Consider the following 20,212-nt stretch of genomic DNA (forward strand, 5'->3'; position numbering starts at 1 on the left):
AAAAAAAAGAAAAGAAAATACTGGTGCTTCTGTTACTCATAAGCGAATAATGCCACACCAGACCGACTGTTTCTGATGAGACGACTTTTACGAACCTCTGTTTCTCTCTTCTTCTCTTTTGTATTCACTAAGGGGGGTTCAGAGTTTTATATATATATATATATATATTGGTTCTGACAAAAGGCATTTTACTACAACCTTTAAGAAAGCAGTGCCCCTTCTTTCTCCTTTAAATGTCCAGGTAAATGCTGCGTTCAAGTCTTGTCGGAAAGATCGAGTTTATGAGTTGAAGGCACATGAGCGCCGCTACAAAGTTGTTACGAGTGGAAAACGGAGCAAAGAATTGATGCAGTGTCTGTATTTGCCAGTAAATTTGTTGTTTTTATTTTCATTGACAAAAAAGCTAGCTAAGTTGCATGTAAAAAATACGATACTATTGCACAATTGCAAATTAATTTATAATTCAGTTCACAGCACCTTCATAAATTTATTAAAAGCAAAAACACACCTGAGGCACGTTCGGCATTTTGTAGAAATAGTTGATGCTGCCTTCATTGTCGTAAATACGAGTTTCCTAGTCTCAAGTCGTATTTACTTTTGGGAAAAGTGGAGATCATTTTGATACCCAAGTGTCTGAGTTGTGCGGGCCATAAACTTGAAATATGGTGGACGGGAGACCGAGTGCTGCTGTGACAGCCATTTTTAGCTGCATCATCTTGTCTTGCCATTAGAGCTACACTGTGTGATATTTTCCCCCATCTAGCGGTGAAAAGGTATATGACCATCCAGTGAATATTAGTTTCTGTTCCTCTCAATTTCGATTTCGTTTAACTCTTGGCCGATTTAGTTCAAGATTAACATGGCTTCCAGTTCGACCTCGTCCACATTCGGCACGGTGCCATTAAGTGTTAAAACGCGAAAGGCGAAGCTTGAATTCACGGGTATGTCCCTCTTTGGCTAATGTACTTTCAAGATGGAGGGGCAACATGGCGACCCGCATTCGAACCCCTCACCCGTATGTATTTTCAATGGCATATTATAAACTTACGAGAATACTTTATTACTTGAAAGAAGTAAATATACATTAATGAGCACATATATTTTTGAAAGAACTAAGTGTTTTTAGCTAAGAATAAACTAAAAAAGTTACACAGTGTAGCTTTAAGGTAGTGCATATTTAGCCTACTTATATGAATATATTGTTTGTTTTATACACATTGAAAATAGCATTTATTTGACCGAAATTCCAGAATAGTCAGCAATGGGATGCTACATTTTATTCTAAATGATCTTCAATACATTCTGGCTTTAATAAGATATACCTGGCATCCTCCATGATTCATATTCTTTCCAACAACAAAGCACTTCTTGCCTATTCGTTGGGAAAATCTTATTAAAGCCAAACTGATATTCAGCGTCCCATTCATTGACGACCATAAACCATTCAACATCACACTAGTCAGCTTGCTGACGATTCTCGGTCGAATACAAGCTATTTTCGCTGTGTATAATACATACAATACGCTTCAAATGATTATATGTAAATATGCGCTACTTTAACGACAACACAAGGTGAAGTAACGGTTGTGGAAAAAACGAATAAAGTATAATGGTCACAGCAGCAATCGTTCTCCCCTCCGCCATGTTTCAAGTTTATGGCACCATCTCGGGAACTGAGCTTCCCAGTGGTAAATACGACTTGAGAGGACTAGGAAACTCGTATTTATGATAATTCCGATAGCACGTAAAGGCAGCATAAATACAACCTTGCGTATTGTTTGATACAACGCCGCCATGTTCCGACCAGTGATTTGAACTCACCTGCCCTCATAATTACGGCTTCGCAACTTGTCAGAACGAACTTCCCGGGAGGACTTGAATGCACTGCAACACCAGATGAATATGCAGAAGAGCATGTTTTGGTTGGAGGCCATTATTAAGTGTCGAGATTCAGAATACACTAGAGGGTTCGTCACAAGCAATCAGTTCACATTTGCTCCAAATCTCGGATTCATTTAGGTGAGATCGTGTCGATGTAAACGTGAGTAGGGTTTTGTTAGTCATAGTTTAGAGCACACGTGGTTCGAGGCGAGAGGCAGTAAAAATCAGTGCGCCACGGCCGCCCCGTATGGTCCTGGAAACACTTCCTGTATGTAAATGAGCTCCCATAGTGTTCGTGCTGTAGTGTATAGGTGAGCATTTAAAGGTTGTCCCATTCAAAGTGCCTTTTGTTCACAGACACCATCTTGTAAATGATGAACACCCGTCTTTCCTTCTTCTGAGCTTTCTCAAGCCGTATACACAGTATATAGTACTTCACGAAAATGGATGTGATTTTGTTCTTTTTATTGTACAATGATGGAAAAAAAAAAGTTTAAAAGGCAAAAAAAAAAGGGTCCCTTTCTCTCTGTACCTCTGTCTTTATCGGTCTCTCGCTCTTGGCACTGTAGATGTCTATCCTTATCTTTCCTCCCTCTCCCTTCTTTGATGAAAAATGTTGAACCTCTTTTTCTCTTGAGCAAGATGTTGTAAACTCTAATGTTATATCCCTGTCTGTATGCTTCACATGTTTATATCATACACATCTCTCCCTTCGGTAAAACGCAGTGGGCTCTGATTGGAAACCGACCCGGGACCGTCCCGCTGACCCACATCTGAGACCAGCGGCGTGTCTTGGAAAGCGGTGCGGTCCTGGGTACCAGATATGCTTTGTCTGTAGGTGGAGAGCACTGGACCAGGGGATGCACAACAGCTCTGTCATGCTTGTTTGTCTTTATATTTATTTCATCGCGTTCGTAATTAAAGCACCTTTTTAGTGGTTGTTTGAGACTAGATGCTTAAAGAACTTGACTGATGATTTGCACCTTATGTATGGATTTAATCAGGAGACACGATGCACTAAGAAAAGCATGCCATGCATTTGTGGCTGCAGCTTCGTAGTCAATGGCTTGGACTAGTGACAGACTTCAATTCCAGCTATAAGTTCTGTGCATTTTTGCAAGCAAATTAATCATCATAGCAGATTTTTCAGCAGTGAACCATATTTGGAGGAAATGGCATAGATGCATAAAGGCCTGGTCACATCAAGAACAATAACTATAACATGTATCATGATCGATAATTATAATATTTGAATAATCAGTCTAATTGTATGTGAATAGTGGAGTCCACACTGCAATGATAATGACACAGGAACGTTATCGAACCCCCCAATCAGCCGACAGCCAATCAGATTCCATCCTGCTTTAAAAAGCTTGAGCATTTAAATCATAGACCATAAAAAAATATGGACGACGCGACTTCATTGGCTTCCACTGACGAGAGTTGAAGCTTTCGGAGGCCGCACACAGCGCTGACATCTTGGGACCGAGTCTGCGCAGTAGAGAGCAGGAAGTAGAGGCGCGATTATCAAAAGCCCGCCCACACTCTCACAGGTGCAGAACAATTCATTATGTTGGTGTGAAATAAACAGTTATGGAAATGTAGAAATTAAGCTAAAGCTCCAATCTCCTCCCGAAAATCCAGAAAAAAGTCCATTAGTGCCTCAGTGACGACTTCCCTCAGAGAAGCCGTCAATCTCAGCTGTCAATCATGATGTCACATCCCCCGTTTTTATAACATCAAATAACTCACTAAAACTAAACTTATTTAACAAAAAACGAACACTTGAAATGAAATCATCGTGATAAAAACTGCCTAAAATGACAGAAACCATCTTTAGGAAACAATTATTTGAAGTGTAATTTAGTTTGTCTCGTGTCCATTGTAATACATGGAGGGGTGGGGTTTAGGAGCTATACTGGGACCAGCCACCGGGGGGCGATCGAGGCAAGGAGGCTTCAGTTTCTGAGAGGAGTGCTGAAAGCTTGATTTAAATCCGCAGACGTCAAAACTGCAGGTCACGCTTTAATAAACAGACTGTTACCGTATGGAAGGCCAATAGCGCCAAAACCTGTTAAGATATTAGATTTACACGTTTAGATTGACGGCTGGCGGTTGAAATACGTCCTGCAGATCAAATTCTAAATATTGGAGAGTTGTTTGCCCCGCCCCCCTCCTACTCAGACTCGCAATTGACAATGGAAGGCGAGGAGATTGGCCGTTCAGAGATTTTTTATGGTGGGTGCTGAGGCTTTTTAGGTTGGGTAAAATCTGCGATCCCTGACTGCGTTTGTTCGCTGGCTTCCACGGCTGCAATAATCGGTGTTTTCCTGGCAAAATACTATTGGGTAAATTGGCAACGAGCCGTATCGCACAAAACAAAAACAGACACCGAACGCACATTTCGAACTGAAATAACTGGCTGTAGCATTGCTTTTCAGACAAACGCATATGTAAACTTAGTTTCCTAAATTTCTGCAAACATATTATGGTATTTTTATGCTTTAGTACAGTCAAAAACTTCAAAGCACCTTTAGTTTTGGCCCTATTGGCCTTCCATACTTAACACGCAATTATGCGTTAAAACATTAATTTCAAACGTTTTGGCCTTATCGTCCTTCCATATTATGGTTAGTTGGCATTAATGCTATAGTCGTGCTTCTCGCTGTGAACAGGCCTTAGTTCAGGGTTGCATGAGCCAGTCGAGCAACTGCCATTGAGATGCTAGTGTCCCTGCAATGCACGTATGACACTGGACGAGTGTCATCTAAATTAAACTAATCCGTCGTTAATGTTTAAATTGAATATGTGTACATTCATCTAGTTGTTTTACATGCAACTGTTTTCTTGTGAGTCAGTAGCACCAAAATCAGTATTATCAATCATCCCTCCATCTATACAGGCATGGATTATTAGCATTGCTAGCATTTATTTATTCAGAACCTGCCCCGACTCGCTCGTATCTAACCGGATTGTGTCTCTGCTGCCGATGTGTTTTTGATTTGCTTGTGTTTAGGTACAATAGTTTGTCCAGCGCCTCTGATCCAGTGCTCTCCGTCAAACCCGGAGCCCTTGGCAATCTGCATGTGTTATTTACAGATTCTTTTCCATTATAAAAAAAACTAAAACGTTTGTAAAGAGCAGCACCTGATTGAATAAATGATGTTCTTGACTGTACAAAGATCCTGGTATGGGTTTGTTTTATGACAGGAAATCACCACCACTCAAGACGGTTCTTTGCAATAAGATTTTATTGATCCCAGGAGTTGAAGCTATACAAAATCAAACTATTAATTACTAATAAACAGGCCCACATGAAATCTGCGTCCACACATTTCCACAGCATTCCGTTATTAAAGATTTTGATTATACATGATTCAGCCATACTTTAAAGCCATTCCTCGGATTTCATGTAGGCTTGCTGAGAAGTTAACACAAGTGTCGTCTGGCAGTTTGGCTACTACAGTATAAAGGAGCATTTCTTTGCTATGAGTGAAAACGATGGTGAATTGCTGCCTAAGGCTCTTTCCGTCTGCTGATCCAGATGTAAGAGGTGAGTGTTACAAGACTTTACTTCAAATACATCAACAGAGGAACCCATTGTCAGCTTTGCCCTGATATGCTTCGAGAAAATCTCTTTGACAGGAATTAAGAATCTGGCAGTACAACGTATCATCATGCTGGAACAGGTCTCTGCTTTTGCTGGTGAAATGCAGTGAGCTTTAGTGTGCCTTTTTGTTGCTGTATAAAGGTACACTTTGGTCCTGTCGTGGAAGAAAATATAAGCAGGTCTATGGAAAATAATCCTTATTTATACTCGTGACCTGTTTCGCAGTTCTGATAACATAATGAGAGTCAAAGTTCAAATAAGAAGCTTTTAAAGTCAACATGAAATTGACTATTTACATTTTTAAAAGCATGGTGCAAGATTTGTAAGTGTACCATCTTTCATCAAAACAAATTGTCAGACGAGAGAGGAAAAAAACCCTGGCATTTTTATAATTCGATTTCTGGTTTAACTCGCAAATGCATCAGATTACAGAAGTAAAAGCGTTTGCGACTGCCATTTCATGTTGACTTTAAATTTCGTTTTAGGACAGTCTTGTATTTCACGACATCCTCCGCCAGTTTACATTCAAACGATCATCACTCAGATTATAATATTCCACACAATACAGATTAATTTACAAAACAGCATCAATTCAGGTGTTGCTGAGAATGTTATAGAAATGCTATTGGTTCCACTATTTTACTGCGGTCATCATTCTTTAGTGGTGTGTGCTGGGAGAAATACAGAAATAGCTCTGGGTTTTAGAGAAATATATAAAATCCTCCATTAGACGCATATTATTAGTCCTTGTCCCAACTAAAAACAAGCAAGCAAATGCGTATGCCTACCTCTAACCTCCTCAGAGCCCATAATACTACTATGAGAGCGTTTGCTTTCAATTGATGCTGATTTAGTCAAATATTCCCTAAGGGAACACGCACACACACGTGCAAGCACACCCCTTCAACATGCTAGAGTGCATTCAACCCAAATGCCGTCAATTCCATTGGAATTTGTTCACCGTGTGATCGCATCCGCCCCGTCCCCGACCAGTCTGCCAGTCTCCCCCTTGACTTGTAAACTCAAAGAAATAATGTCCCGAGTAGATGCAGTGCTTGTGTGGTGGCGGGGGAAGGGGCACATGGGCTCTCCACGACTCTCATTCGTCCTCGAAATTCTGATTGAGCAGGAAGTTGGCGGCCAGGTTCTCGTTCTTCTCGCAGGCGAAGTACGCCTGGACCGCCAGAGCTTCTGAAAACCCCAGGGCTTTTAACTGAAACAGAAACACGGACAGTTTAGATTATTCACTTCCTGTCTGTGTGACGCAGGGTTATTATAGATAACTAAAACCATTACTAACCTACATAACTAAAATGTAAATCTTACAGTTTTATTTCAGCTAGTTGGCAAGGAAACATTCATTTTCATTTAGTTGAGGTACTAAAATAAATACAACTACAACTGAAATACAAATTAACAAAAACATTATGTTGCAGACTGTATTTATTTGATCAAAATACAGTAAAAACTGTACTATTGTGAAATATTATTACAATTTAAAATATATTTTCTATGTGAATATATAGTAAAGTGTAATTTATTCCTGTGAGCTGTATTTTCAGCATCATTACTCCAGTCTTTAGTGTCACATGATCCTTCAGAAATCATTCTGATTTGATGCTCAACAAACATTTATGATTATTATCAATGATGCTTGAAATTCATCTTTGCATCGCAAGAATACATTTCATTTAAAAATATATTCAAATAGAAAACAGGCATTTTAAATTGTAATATTTCACAATATTACTGATTTTGGATCAAATAAATGCAGCCTTAGTGAGCAGAAGAGAAAACATTTTTTAAATCTTACTGATCCCAAATGTTTGAACGCTAGTGTATACTGACATATTAAAAAATATTAATAAAAACTATATAGCATCTTCTAATCTATTAAGTTAATACAGGGTATCTGCAGGTTTCACCAAGCCACATTTAAGACTTTTTAAGACCCTTATGAATTAAATTTAAGACCGATCTCACGCAATGAAAAAACGTACTAAGGAAATGCAGAATCACAAAATTACTTGCAAAGCAAATTAATTTATTCAAGTATTATTAAACTTGCACTTCCTCATAGCTCAATCCCACCAGGATTTCAGTATATAATATAATATATAACTTTTTGTGAGATCAAAATGACTGATTTTGTGGTGGTCATTTAGAGAATTTTTTCAATCATAATTAGGATGCCACATTTACCATATCATTATGTTAGATTCACAATCCTCACACATGGCAATAAAACAAACAACATGTATGAATCTTGTTTGGTATTACAAAAAAAGGCTGGTCCAGTGGTGTGCTATCTAGCTTTAATAAGATGACAGCATGTAAATGTCTGAAGCCTAAAATAAACATTATGTGGTTGAAAACACTGAATAGTTATGATATGTGACGAGCGCTGAGCGTGTCTGTCTCTGGCTCGGCGCCAGCCAAAGCACGTTTGAATTTAAGCGGAACCGAAAACGGACCGGTTACAGACCGGTTATATAGGTACCATATTGGCACCGTGTTTCGGTACCCAACCCTACTGCTCCGTGGCGTTCACTCACCCTCTCGATGGCTTCTTTCTCCTGTGCCGTCACTTGGATGTAACTCTCGGGCGCTGCCTCGTCACCGATAGCACCCAGATCTCCAAACTCCGCCCCCTCTCCGGCCTCTGCCTCGCCCTCGCCCACCGGTGCGTTCAACATCTGGATGAAGAGCTCCTGATGTTGGCTGATTTGCTGTCGGTGAAACATGATCACAGTGAGTAAAAGGCTTCACCCCATGCACAAACAGACTGAAGAGTGAAGCGTGATCACCTGCAGTAGTTCGGGGTTCTCCTGGCCCAGCTGCTGCAGGAGGGCCGGCAGTAAAGCCGGGTTCTGATGGATCACCTGCCTCATGCTCTGGAACTGCGGCTGAGAGTGCAGGAACTCCAGAGGGTTCTCACCTAAAGCAAGAGCAAACATCTTTATGGTAGGGCCGGGCGTATATTGAATACTGAGGGTTATTATAGTTAAAGGTGCAGTTTGTAATATTTAGGAGGATCTATTGACAGAAATGCAATATAATACACATAAATATGTAAATAACACTGATACTATATTTGCAATGATTTGAATGTGCATTTTATCTGATCAAAATCTTTAAATCCCCATTAAAAGTTTTACTATTGGTCCTTTACAACCAAGAGGTGTCTTCAAAACTCTCTAAATATGTCTTTAAAATTTGCATGTTTGCATCGATTAATTTTCAACTATAATCCAAACTTCTGATTCGACTGCGTCATCACCAAGCGGCAACCTCCTGCAGTTTCTCTAGAAGCCAATACGGAAGTGACTTAAACTGCAATTCATCGACTGGCCACTAGAGGCTCCAGAAGGAGCAGAATCTCATTGAGTCCCATGTTAAAATGCCCAACTTTACAGAATAAATCCAGAATAAAACATGTTTACAGTCTGGTACAAATTGTGGTTTTGGTCTATACGGCTAATTATGCCCTTCATGACAACTGTAAATGGCAGCAGGCCAGGCCAGCTCGACCCTACTTTACGCTTCAAAATCCTATGGGTGAAGTCACGGACACTACGTCCATATTTTTTTTACAGTCTATGGTCATTACTCAATAGTCATAAAAGTCTCAGCGTGAGCATGGTTTTCAGTTAACTTACTGAAAACCATGAGAAAATGTGACTTGATTATTTTTGCTAAATGTACACTACCATTCAAAAGTTTCTATTTCAAATAAACGCTGTTCTTTTGAACTTTCTGTTCATCAAAAAATCCTGAAAAATGTATTGCGGTTTCCACAAAAATATTAACAGGCTTTTTCTGCAGGTAAATTTAAGACTTTTTTAAGACCAAGTAAGGATAATTTAAGGAGTAAGTTGAAGGGGACACAGCGTCAATATGTTCTCGACATGTAAATGTCTATTGAGAAACACACTGAGTTTTATAAGCAACACTTCAGAGTTTGTAAAATACAAATTCCAGCAGATATCCCTTACTTTTCAATTCATTTTACAAAAAAAAAGCTTGAATCGCTCTGCTCCCAAACACCAAAATATAGAAATATCTTTAATCTCACACTGCATTTAAAATATGAAGTCTTGTTTTCTGTGAAGCACGTTTATGATTAAAACAAGAACAAATATCTGCCAACGGGCTCAGAAAAATCAATTCAAAGGGCGTACTGATAACTCATTGACAGATATTTGTTCTTTTTTTTATTTTCTTTTTTTAAGTATAAACTCACTTAATTTAGTTAATTTTACATTTGCATCTCAAATAAATGTATCTTAATTTACAGGAAAACATGACAAATTTGCATGCTACATCTAATGCCATGCCTTATTTCTGCTGTGATTTAAACCCTATCAAAGGTCTTCATTTGTGTAAGGATAAATTAAGATGTTAAGACTTAATGGCCTGCTGGTTTCACAGACAGGGCTTAGATTAAGCCAGGATTAGGTCTTAGTTCAATTAGGACATTTAAGTATCTTTCATAAACATGTCTTAGATAAAAACATTACTGATGTGCATCTTGAGACAAAACAACGGCACTGACATATTTTAAGAAATGCTTTCAGTTAAAACAGCCCAAACATGCATTTTAGTCTGGGACTAGTCTTAAGCCTCTTCTGTGAAACCAGGGCTAAGACCCACAGAAAGCCTGTATTAAGCCACTGTTTTCATTATTCAGAAGAAGTGTTTCTTACTGTACTTTTGATCAAACAAATACACTGAAAGCCTAAAAGACTTCTTTCAAAACCATTGGAAAGAAACCGCATTTATTTGAGTAGGCAGCTCACCTTCAGTGGGCTGTGTGTCTGTGGGCAACTGGACTGGAGCAGGACGGGTCTCCTGCACCGGGACAGTAGGGATCCCCTGAAACAGCACACATCATCACACTCAGATTCACAAACACGTAGTGTTCGTAAAAACATGCACAAGAATAAAGAAAGAGCATAAGGAAGCCACACGCACATTGAGCAGATACTCCACGGCGCGGTGAGGGTTGTTATAACTGGCCTTGAGCGCGGCCACCACTTTATCCCTCTCATAGCCCATAGACATGATATTTGTGAGCATGGCGTCGTACTCTTGACCTGTAACTACAAAACACACATGCATGAACATCTGAGAGAGAAACTGTACAGCATGCTTGTTAATGAACGCTTCTTTACACATTTGCTGCAAATGAACCATCCAGAAGAAATGGTCTCAGCTTGATTTTCTAATTACCTAATGTTGAAGACGCATCTTCCCCATCAGCCACCATACCTGTGCGGCTGCAAAACACACAAACTTACATTATAATTAATACTTTAATGCTCAGTGACAAAACAATAATGTCAACATGAAAATCAACAAATGGATTTTTTTTTTGTACACATGTCCTCGTAACCTCTAATCAAAATAACTTCCCCTCCCTCCTGCTAGCTCTTCTCTTCTCTGATGAAGTGTTTACTGGTGTGAGGGCGGAGCAACCCGTCACTCACATGAGATCCACCAATAGCAAACCACAGCCATCCAATCAGTTCCCAATAGACAAAATCAAGCCCCGCCCTACATTTGTTCTTGTTCAAGAAGCCGTTTCACAGCACAATAGGCAAGAAAGGTCTATCGCAACTTCTGTTTCATACCAACTTTAATTTTAACTAGCATTGAGGGTCATTTTAAACAGGGGTATATATATATATATATATATATATATATATATATATATATATATATATATATATATATATATATATATATATATATATATTAGGGATGGGCATTTCAAGCAAAAATGATATTCGAAGATCGCTGGGAATTATTCGATTTTTATTCGAAAATCGCAACTCCTCCCCCGCATGCACGCATGTATAAGCTACACACATAAACAGAGAGAGAGAGGGAGAGAGACCATTCACACTCTCAATCTGTATGATAACAAACTGTTTAATTCATTAGGGAATAGGCTATATCAACTCAAGCCATATTATTGTAACATGCTGAAACATATGACTGTAATGTGACATCGCCCCAAGTTACCTGATAAATGCCACAAGTCTACAGCGTGCGCGTGAGACGATGTGTTATTCTTCTGTTGTCTCAGGGCGTTTTAACTCTGGCATTTTAGTTCGGAATGGGGCACGGTTAGCATGAACAATTGCTAATGTGAAAGCTTACCTACAGAGCTTGGTGTGCACTGAGGTACCGAATCCGAGAACACACAACCGGAGTTCGGTTGCTCTCGGAGCTGAGCCGTGATTCACGTGAATGTGCAAACAGCACTCGGGTGCGCACTTGTTGTGGAAGAAAGTAACCAGCGCATGCATTTTAGCCGATTACAATGTCATTAGTTCAATAACATACACGTAAGAGATGATAGTGTTGATGATTTAGCGGAGATACGATCGCGAGAGCGAGCCTGCAGTGTATTAGCGCATAGAGTGCAATCAGGGCAGCAAATGAATGGCAATTCACCGTCTCCTCAAAAGAGTCTGTTTGCAAGCAGCAAATCGGCCTTCAAGCGACACACATATGGTAAACCCAAGTGTCGTTTACTCAGCTGCACATAATAGCACCAAATTAATTGAAAAAAGCCCAATATATTGACCCGCGTTCTGTTTTCTATCACGCCCGTGCAAGTTTGTGATGCAAACGCACCAGGGTTCAAGTTGAGTGTGAAACCAGACCAACACTGCGGAGGCGGAGGGAACAATCAGACTCGGACCGCAGCAAACGTGTCCAGTATAAAACACCCTGAGAGCTGACTGGCAGCTTTTAGGAGCGCTATTGGCAGCGCCTCTGGTTACATGAACGCGTCAGCACCACATCAGCACCGACAACATGGGGATTTTTTTTGGACGATAATCGCACATACTATTCGATATTCTATAATTAAATAACTAATCGAATATTCGAAAATCGCGACCCATCCCTAATATATATATATATATATATATATATATATAAAATTTAGATTGTAATATATTAGAATCAGGGCTTGACATTAACACTTTTGCTCACCATTCACTGTGGCTCGTGGTTTTTCAATGTTACAATCCACTCAGCATTTTCACTGGCTACAATTTTGACATCAATACCAAAAAACGGGGAAAAACTGTCATATAGATATTTTTAATATCTCATAATTTGGCAGCAGGAATATTAGGCTGCTGTCACTTTAAGAGCTGACGCACGGATCCATTATACTGTTACACATGCGTTTCCTTTCTCAACTGTTTATGTTCACTTAAAACAACTGACTGTGCTTACGTGAATACTCACCAAGATTGATATTTTAACATTATTTTGTGTTTGTTTGACTGTTTATGCAGTGAAAAAGAACTCAATTTAGTACTGAGAGGCGGCTTTATGTGAGTGTGAGCACAAAATCTGCCGGAATGAGTAAAATTATGCGCAATACGCACAATCCCACAGCGAAATTTAAGCCCTGTAAGACCAACAATATTCATCCGGAGCAAATGAAACGAGTGAGTGAGTGAGGGGAGGCGGGTTTGTGTGTAACTCACTGTCGGAGAGAGAGAGAGAGAGAGAGAGAGAGAGAGAGCGAGCGAGAGAGAGAGAGAGAGAGAGAGAGAGAGAGAGCAGTAGGTATCGTGTGTCTATTCTGTGGAAAATGACTGGAAGCGTTTCAGATATTTCAGTATCGAAAAATCAATATGTTTGTCAGCACTACATTGCACTTCGTTCATTATTTCAGATGCCTCTTTAAAAGACTTCAATTGAAAAATGTATATACTATATATAAAATGCAATACATTTTATGTCAATGTCAATCCAGATTAGAATGATAATATAAATTTCAAATATTAATATGATTATATATTAAATAACCATGTGGTAATATCTATTTTTGGATGATAAAGTCAATTAAATAGTTTACCAAGGTACTTTATGTTATATTTTCTTTAGTTTTTATTTTGAACTTGATGGACCAAAATCTAAGATTACTTATAATTCTTTAACTTGTTAGAGACATATTTTCGCTCTCACGTGAAAATAAGTAATGCTCAGTCATGCAAATATATCTACTGTGGTTTAAACACTATTGAAAAAGAAGTCAGAAGTCATTTCTGAGAGGAATCATGGTTAAGTCTCACTCGTCGGGGCTCTGTACAGGTGAGACGGTTGCAGGCGGGTCGTCCAAACGCTCGTCACTGGGGATGGGGATGGCTGCAGGGGCCGGAGGAGGTGGAGGAGGAGGAGAGGAGGAAGAGGAAGGTACAGCGCTGGATTTGGGTGGTTCTGATGGTGTGGCGGGTGGTCCTGCTGCTTTTGTCTGGACGGAGACAAAAAAAAACAATGCGTTTCATCTTTTTAACAACATGATTAATTTCCGATTCTGATTGCCAATTAAACATGCCTGACATCTGACCTTTGACACCATCACCACCACAAAGTTCTTCTCATCGATTTTGTACTCCTTGATGGGTGTATCATCCTGCAGGATTTTCCCGGCATAGATGAGCTTCTGTCCTGCTACGGGAAAACTGTCTCGGCCCTTCTCAGCCTCAATCTTCTCCTTCAATGCCTTCACCTGAGGCAAAACCATCATTATAATTGTTCAAATCATACAAAGAATAGGAATATACTGTATTTTAAGCAACCAAACATCCTCTGACATAATATTATTGTTATGACAATACATATACAACATATTAATACTACATGTATGTGTAAATCTTTCAATCTATACTATACTATAAAATACAAACCTGACAAACTATCTATGGCGAGTTGCATTTATTTACACTAACGTTACCCAATATAGAGACATATAATTCTTATCTACACGGATATATCTATCTATCTATCTATCTATCTATCTATCTATCTATCTATCTATCTATCTATCTATCTATCTATCTATCTATCTATCTATCTATCGCCCAGTTGATCCCCAATGAACCATAAATGAATTAACGTTTTGAATTGACCCATTGACATCTTTCTTCGCTGGAAATACACTGCTGTCATGTATATTCATGCACCTAGATTACTTTTACTGGCTGTTCACGTGTTTAAACGCGGATAAATAAAGGAGTATATATACCGTCTGGTCATCGTCGATGTCAATTTGAATGGTCTGCTGCTGCAAAGTCTTCAGTGTGATCTGCATGACTGCTCCGCCTTGGTCGTCTTCTTTCTTCTTGATTCGAGATCTTTGTACACTTTTATATCCCAAGGAAATGTTTGGTTTTGAAAGCGAGGGACAGTTAATAAGCGTTTAGAAATGTAGCACTCTAGCTAACAAGCTAAAAACACGCCTGTCAGGAGCGCCGCTGCGTCATTTTCTTCGTTGGTGGTTTGGAAAGTGAAGCGGCACTGAAGAAGGAGTTCTGACACACTGACATCCTTCGGGCGCGAGGGGAACGACATTTTGAATGCGTGTTTTGGAATAATGCCGGAAAAATAAAGATAGGTGTCAGGAAGATTTAAAAAAAATAAATATGTGTTAGATATACAAATTTGAAACGGGCGTCCTTATGTTCCAAAAGATTTTGTTTCAATATCAGCTTTCTGTCTGGGAACTACATTACCCACAATCCCCAGATCAACAGACTTCCGGTCCAAGAGTTTGTAAACAATGAAAGGAGATATGGAGTCGTCAAGAGGTCTTACCTAAAAATATGGCCCTGTACAGGCCATAATAAATGCATATTATATGTCACGAATGCCGGGCACACCGTGAGGATTAAACCAGCCGGGAAGTTCACGTTTACCGGGATTCCAGCTTTTTAAAACATCTTTTGTGTGTGTGAAAAAAACGGACAGTTGGCTGGCGAGGCGTTTGTTTTTCTACACTAGACAGACATCAGACAGACGGGCTGCAGAAAAGACAACCCGTGAACACAACCGAAGCCTGACGAGTCTTTTAAAGGCTACATAGACGTTCATTCGGAGGGTTTGTTGTGCCGTTTAGGGTCAGCCCAATGGGGAACTGTCTGTCTTCTCAAGGCGCTGATGATCTGTCCTTGCTGAACGAGTCCGAGGGGGCGAGTCTGCCCGGAGAGCCTCCGCCACCCTACCAGGTGTGTTTAAAAACTTCCACAGCACTGTCCCACCGACAGCCATTCAACTTACAATACTGTCTGACTACAGACGAGCTCAGATTGTTTGGTATGGTAGTGATAGCAATGACTGTGTGATCTTCATCTACAGGAACAGGACAAGTTTGCTGTTGGCAGGGTTTTGAGAAAAGCAGTTGGTCACATTAAAGTCGATATAATTATAGGCTGTATTGATTGTGATATCTGACTGTGAAAAACGATTACCATATTAAGATATAAGAAGTTAAATCAATAAAGTCAGGCTGAATATTTTTCTGAAAGCCTGCTTTACATTTGAAAGAAATACTTCCTTAAAGTGCAACACATCTATACTCATTTCTTTATAACCACGAAACGTTCGACATAACATAATTGTTATGACATTTACGTGACTAATTTACATTGTATTTACTATGATGCACCCAAAAAATTATCACTTTACTTTGGTGTCCTTGTTACACATATTACATGTACTTACTGGAGTGATAACAGGAAATTATTAGTGCTGTCAAATTGTGTCTATATAATATACAGTATGTGTGTATGTACACTATAGATTACACATAATTACATGCAACTAACCCTAAACCAAATCCTATTCCCAACCCTATAGTTAAGTACATGTTGTTTATTAATTTTACTCAATACTTATAATATATATATAATATAATTATTACACTGTTACAAGACAAAATAACAAAAATCAACAATAAAAATACATATTGAACATGTAAAAAACAAACAAAACACAAAAAAGGCTGGCGTTTGAGCATTCATTACATGAATTTGAAAAACTTTAGAATTTGTATTGTTTTCAAAAGTGTCTTGTTTTGTGTTCTGATGTTTAAAAGGGTTTCAAAACACATCTTAAGATCAGTGTTACATATGTGAGTTTTTTAAGGAGTGCGTGTTACAGTGTAATTATACATTTAAAGAGTTAGTTCATGCAAAAATGAAAATTCTTACCCTCAAGTCATCCTAGGTGTATATGACATTCTTCTTTCAGACGAATGAAATCGTATATTAAATAGTTATATTAAAAAGTCCTGCCTAATCCAAGCTTTATAATGGCAGGGAATTGTTGCCTCGTTTTTGAAGTCCATAAAAGTGCATCTATCCATCATTTAACTGCTCCACACGGCTCCGGGGGTTAATAAAGGCCTTCTGAAGCGAAGGGGTGCGTTTGTGTAAGAAAAATATACATATTTAAAACTTTATAGACTAAAATAACTAGCTTCCGGCAGATTGCCCCTGACCCTTGAACCCTTGACGCGTATTGATGAACGCAGAAGCGCAGCGGATAGAGCAAAACAAAACACTGGTCATGAATTAGTCTAAAACGAGAATTTTTAAAGAGAAATGGCGGAGGATTTCGATATAAGAGAAGAGGGGCTTGAATTTCTTGCCCAGCACTGTCCGCGAGAGGCGTCAAAGCTTGAGATGCTCCTGTAAATCGCGTCAGGGGATACTCTTAGCACCGGAAGTTAGTTATTTTAGTCTATAAAGTTTTAAATATGGATATTTTTCTTGCACAAACACATCACTTAGCTTCAGAAGGCCTGTATTAATCCCCCGGAGCCGTGTGGAGCAGTTATATGATGGATAGATGCACCTTTGTGATGGATAGATGCACTTTAATGGACTTCAAAAACGAGGCAACAATCACTGCCATTATAAAGCTTGGATTAGGCAGGACATTTTTAATATAACTCTGATTTTATTCGTCTGAAAGAAGAATGTCATATACAGGATGACTTGAGGGGGAGTAAATCATGGGATCATTTTCATTTTTGGGTGAACTATCCCTTTAAGTCCTGAGTTTTATGTACTTGCTGTATTGGTTAGGGTTAGGAATGAGGGTTGGTTGAGGGTTAGTTGTATGTAATTATGCATAATTTATAGTATCTACGTGTAACAAGGACACTGTAAAATAAAGTGTTACCAAATTGTTTTTTTTTTTGTTAACCCTGACCCTGTAACATTTTGCTAAAATAATTCAAAGGTTAATTATATAATTTTGTTTTGGGTTTTGTAAATAAAGTAAAAATATCGCAGGGTTTTAAATTCAAAGCTTTGAAAAAATATCGGTCATGCCCGTTTTAATGTCAATCAAAACTGAGACTAAAAGTACATTAATCACATATGAGGATAATAAAGGATAATATTGATGAATATGTTATTCCCTTTATTTTGTTACACTGTAGATTAATACTTTGAATGATGCTGCCTCAAAGACATGTCCCTGATCCATTCCTCCTGTTTCTGTGCACTCTAACCACACGTGGGCTTTATTAACGATGTGCTCAAACGCTCGTGACCCCCAGGAGCGGGCGCAGGTGCCAGTGTACCATCCCACGCCCAGTCAGACGCGCTTGGCCTCTCAGCTGACGGAGGAGGAGCAGGTCCGTATCGCTCAGCGCATCGGCCTCATCCAACACCTGCCCCGTGGGATCTTCGACCCGGGCTCAGAACCCTCCGACAAGAAGATCAAAGAGTGCGTGGTATCCTGGGAGCGTCCAAATATGTGTGTGAAACTGATTTAGTTTGTGTGACGGTAAAATGTTTGCCATCTGCCCCCCAGGTGTGTGATCTGCATGATGGACTTTGAGTACGGCGACCCGATCCGGTTCCTGCCCTGCATGCACATCTATCACGTGGACTGCATTGACGCCTGGCTCATGCGCTCCTTCACCTGCCCTTCCTGTATGGAGCCCGTCGACGCTGCGCTGCTGTCTTCCTACGAGACGAACTGAGAGTGCCTGCGCGGACCGCGGGACATGCCAATCGTAATGCAATGAACATGCTGGGGACGGTAGAATGAACAAATGAAGGTGTGTGTTGACAGACTGTAAAAACAGGATCCAGTGTTCAATTTACGAGGCCTGTCACTTGCATGTCAAAGCGCTTTTCGAACACACATACATGTAATCGATGTCAAAGTGAAGTTTAGCAAAATGAAAAAAACACTGAAGCATCTTTAATGAAGATAGAGTGTTTCAGGGGCCAATCTAAAGAGGGTTAAAATGAATCAATTGTGTACTTTTTCTTTTCATTCTAACCGAATTCATTACATGTGCAATATATGCGAGAGGGACTCGCCTCCCTCTGATTGGACATGAAACCCGCCCGTCGCCTAAATTCCGCCGATGAGATTGTCCCTTCCTGAATTTGACAAGTCCGGTGGGCGGGGTTTTATTTCTGCTGGCTGTGAATGTGCCTTTCAAGGCTCTGCATTAGAATGCTGGAAAACCTTCATTTACATGAGCAAATCTGATTTACAACAGAACATGTGCCATGATAATGTTTTCGTTCTTACTTACAAGCTTGTGATGCACTAACAGGTGTTTGAGGTGGTGGTTTGACTTTTTTTTCCCTATAGGATTTTCTCCGTCCTTTGTCCCTGATCACTACGGATGGGTGCATCCCAAATAGCTTAATAAATGACCAGTGTGTCGTGATACGCCGTTTTGTGTTCGTAACGGGGTCGGTGATGAGGTTGTTTATTGGTAGACTCTTGAGTTTTGCCTTGTCAGCTGCTGTTTTCCAGGTTCTGGGATGTAAGTTGCCTTTTTACACTGGTTTTTGGATCATCTTTACTCTAAATGCTTGTTTTACGTGTTGGATCCTGTATGTCCCCATTTAGCTTCGCCTTGACCTTGCCTTTGGATAGAACTGTGGGGACCGTATTTAGTCGCTTTCTTTCTTTATTTTCGAAGAGAATAATAATGATACAATCACCAAACTTTGTGCACCTTTCAAATGTTCATGACTGAAAGTCGACATTTACAGTGAAGGCTTTAAAGTTTTTTCCTGATTAGTGCAAACTGAAATGAAAAAATTAGTACATGCTTCAGTCCGTTTTTTTAATACTGTTCATAATGTCTTTTCTGTATGTTAGCTGAATATATGACCTTATGCCTGTCCCAGTTTGAGCTGCTTGTGCAAAAAGGAAGATTTTCACCTTTTGTTGTTTTGTTTGCTCGGTTATCGTGCTGGATTAATCATGTTAATCGGACTAAACAGTGTTAAAAGGCCCATGTTTGGCCACAAAATATCTCATCCTGCTCAAGCTTCCCTTTGTATCTTTGTACTGAATCATTGTGACTTAAAATGTGATTTAAATTGCAAGAACAGCATCTGAAAATCTTGAAATCGACATATACTGCTCTTTCATATTGGATGATTTACTTAATTTTCTTCCCCATCGTTCGATTCAGAATTGAAAATGTAGCTCTAGCACAACACAAATGTAAAAATAAATGTAATAAATATGTGAAGTACAATCATCACAACATTATATTTTGTTTCACAATAAAATGAATTTAATTTTTAAAAAGAGTTGCTTGGTGCCATACAAATGTACATTTGCCAACAAAATATATGCTATTCAACGATCTGTTTTGTTCATGTGCAATAGTGGCACAAGGGTAGGATTATAACACAATAAAGGTTGCCAAATTCTTCAAAGTTGTGTGTGATTCTGTCTTCCACATACACTAATGAACAATACATGAGAGAACTTTTAAACGTCTTTAGCCACTACTATTACCCGTCCAAAATGCGATATTACTATCAGAAGTGTTTTTACATTTCATACAAGTAAGAAATATATCTAACTTAAATGATCACTTCTGGAATATTCTTGTTCAATGAAAAGTAGTTGGTC

At 39.3% G+C, this 20,212-nt stretch overlaps 2 protein-coding genes across 2 annotated transcripts; one reads left to right on the forward strand and one right to left on the reverse strand.

Moving 5' to 3' along the window:
* Window positions 1-2,362: 2,362 nt before the first annotated feature.
* rad23aa (RAD23 homolog A, nucleotide excision repair protein a) lies at window positions 2,363-15,079 on the reverse strand. The gene is made up of 9 exons (XM_079812735.1): window positions 14,550-15,079; window positions 13,872-14,033; window positions 13,597-13,775; window positions 10,724-10,770; window positions 10,466-10,593; window positions 10,291-10,366; window positions 8,299-8,429; window positions 8,047-8,220; window positions 2,363-6,704 (listed from the first exon to the last, which is right to left on the reverse strand). Exons 1-9 carry the CDS (start codon window positions 14,613-14,615, stop codon window positions 6,591-6,593), a joined length of 1,077 nt encoding a protein of 358 aa, XP_079668861.1. The 5' UTR covers window positions 14,616-15,079; the 3' UTR covers window positions 2,363-6,590.
* Window positions 15,061-20,010, forward strand: rnf11a (ring finger protein 11a). The gene is made up of 3 exons (XM_079812738.1): window positions 15,061-15,528; window positions 17,871-18,040; window positions 18,128-20,010. The coding sequence occupies exons 1-3, from the start codon at window positions 15,430-15,432 to the stop codon at window positions 18,297-18,299; spliced, it is 441 nt and encodes a 146-aa protein (XP_079668864.1). The 5' UTR covers window positions 15,061-15,429; the 3' UTR covers window positions 18,300-20,010.
* The last annotated feature ends 202 nt before the right edge of the window (window positions 20,011-20,212 follow it).

This window comes from Gobio gobio (assembly GCF_949357685.1).
Source record: "Gobio gobio genome assembly, chromosome: 3".
Lineage (NCBI taxonomy): Eukaryota > Metazoa > Chordata > Actinopteri > Cypriniformes > Gobionidae > Gobio > Gobio gobio.

Coding starts and splice junctions, on each gene's coding strand:
- rnf11a (XM_079812738.1), top strand. CDS start 15,430: ATGGGGAACTGTCTGTCTTCTCAAGGCGCTGATGATCTGTCCTTGCTG. Junction 15,529..17,870: donor AGCCTCCGCCACCCTACCAG/GTGTGTTTAAAA, acceptor CGTGACCCCCAG/GAGCGGGCGCAGGTGCCAGT. Junction 18,041..18,127: donor TCCGACAAGAAGATCAAAGA/GTGCGTGGTATC, acceptor TCTGCCCCCCAG/GTGTGTGATCTGCATGATGG.
- rad23aa (XM_079812735.1), bottom strand. CDS start 14,615: ATGCAGATCACACTGAAGACTTTGCAGCAGCAGACCATTCAAATTGAC. Junction 14,034..14,549: donor ACATCGACGATGACCAGACG/GTATATATACTC, acceptor GTTTTGCCTCAG/GTGAAGGCATTGAAGGAGAA. Junction 8,430..10,290: donor AGACACACAGCCCACTGAAG/GTGAGCTGCCTA, acceptor CTCTTGCTTTAG/GTGAGAACCCTCTGGAGTTC.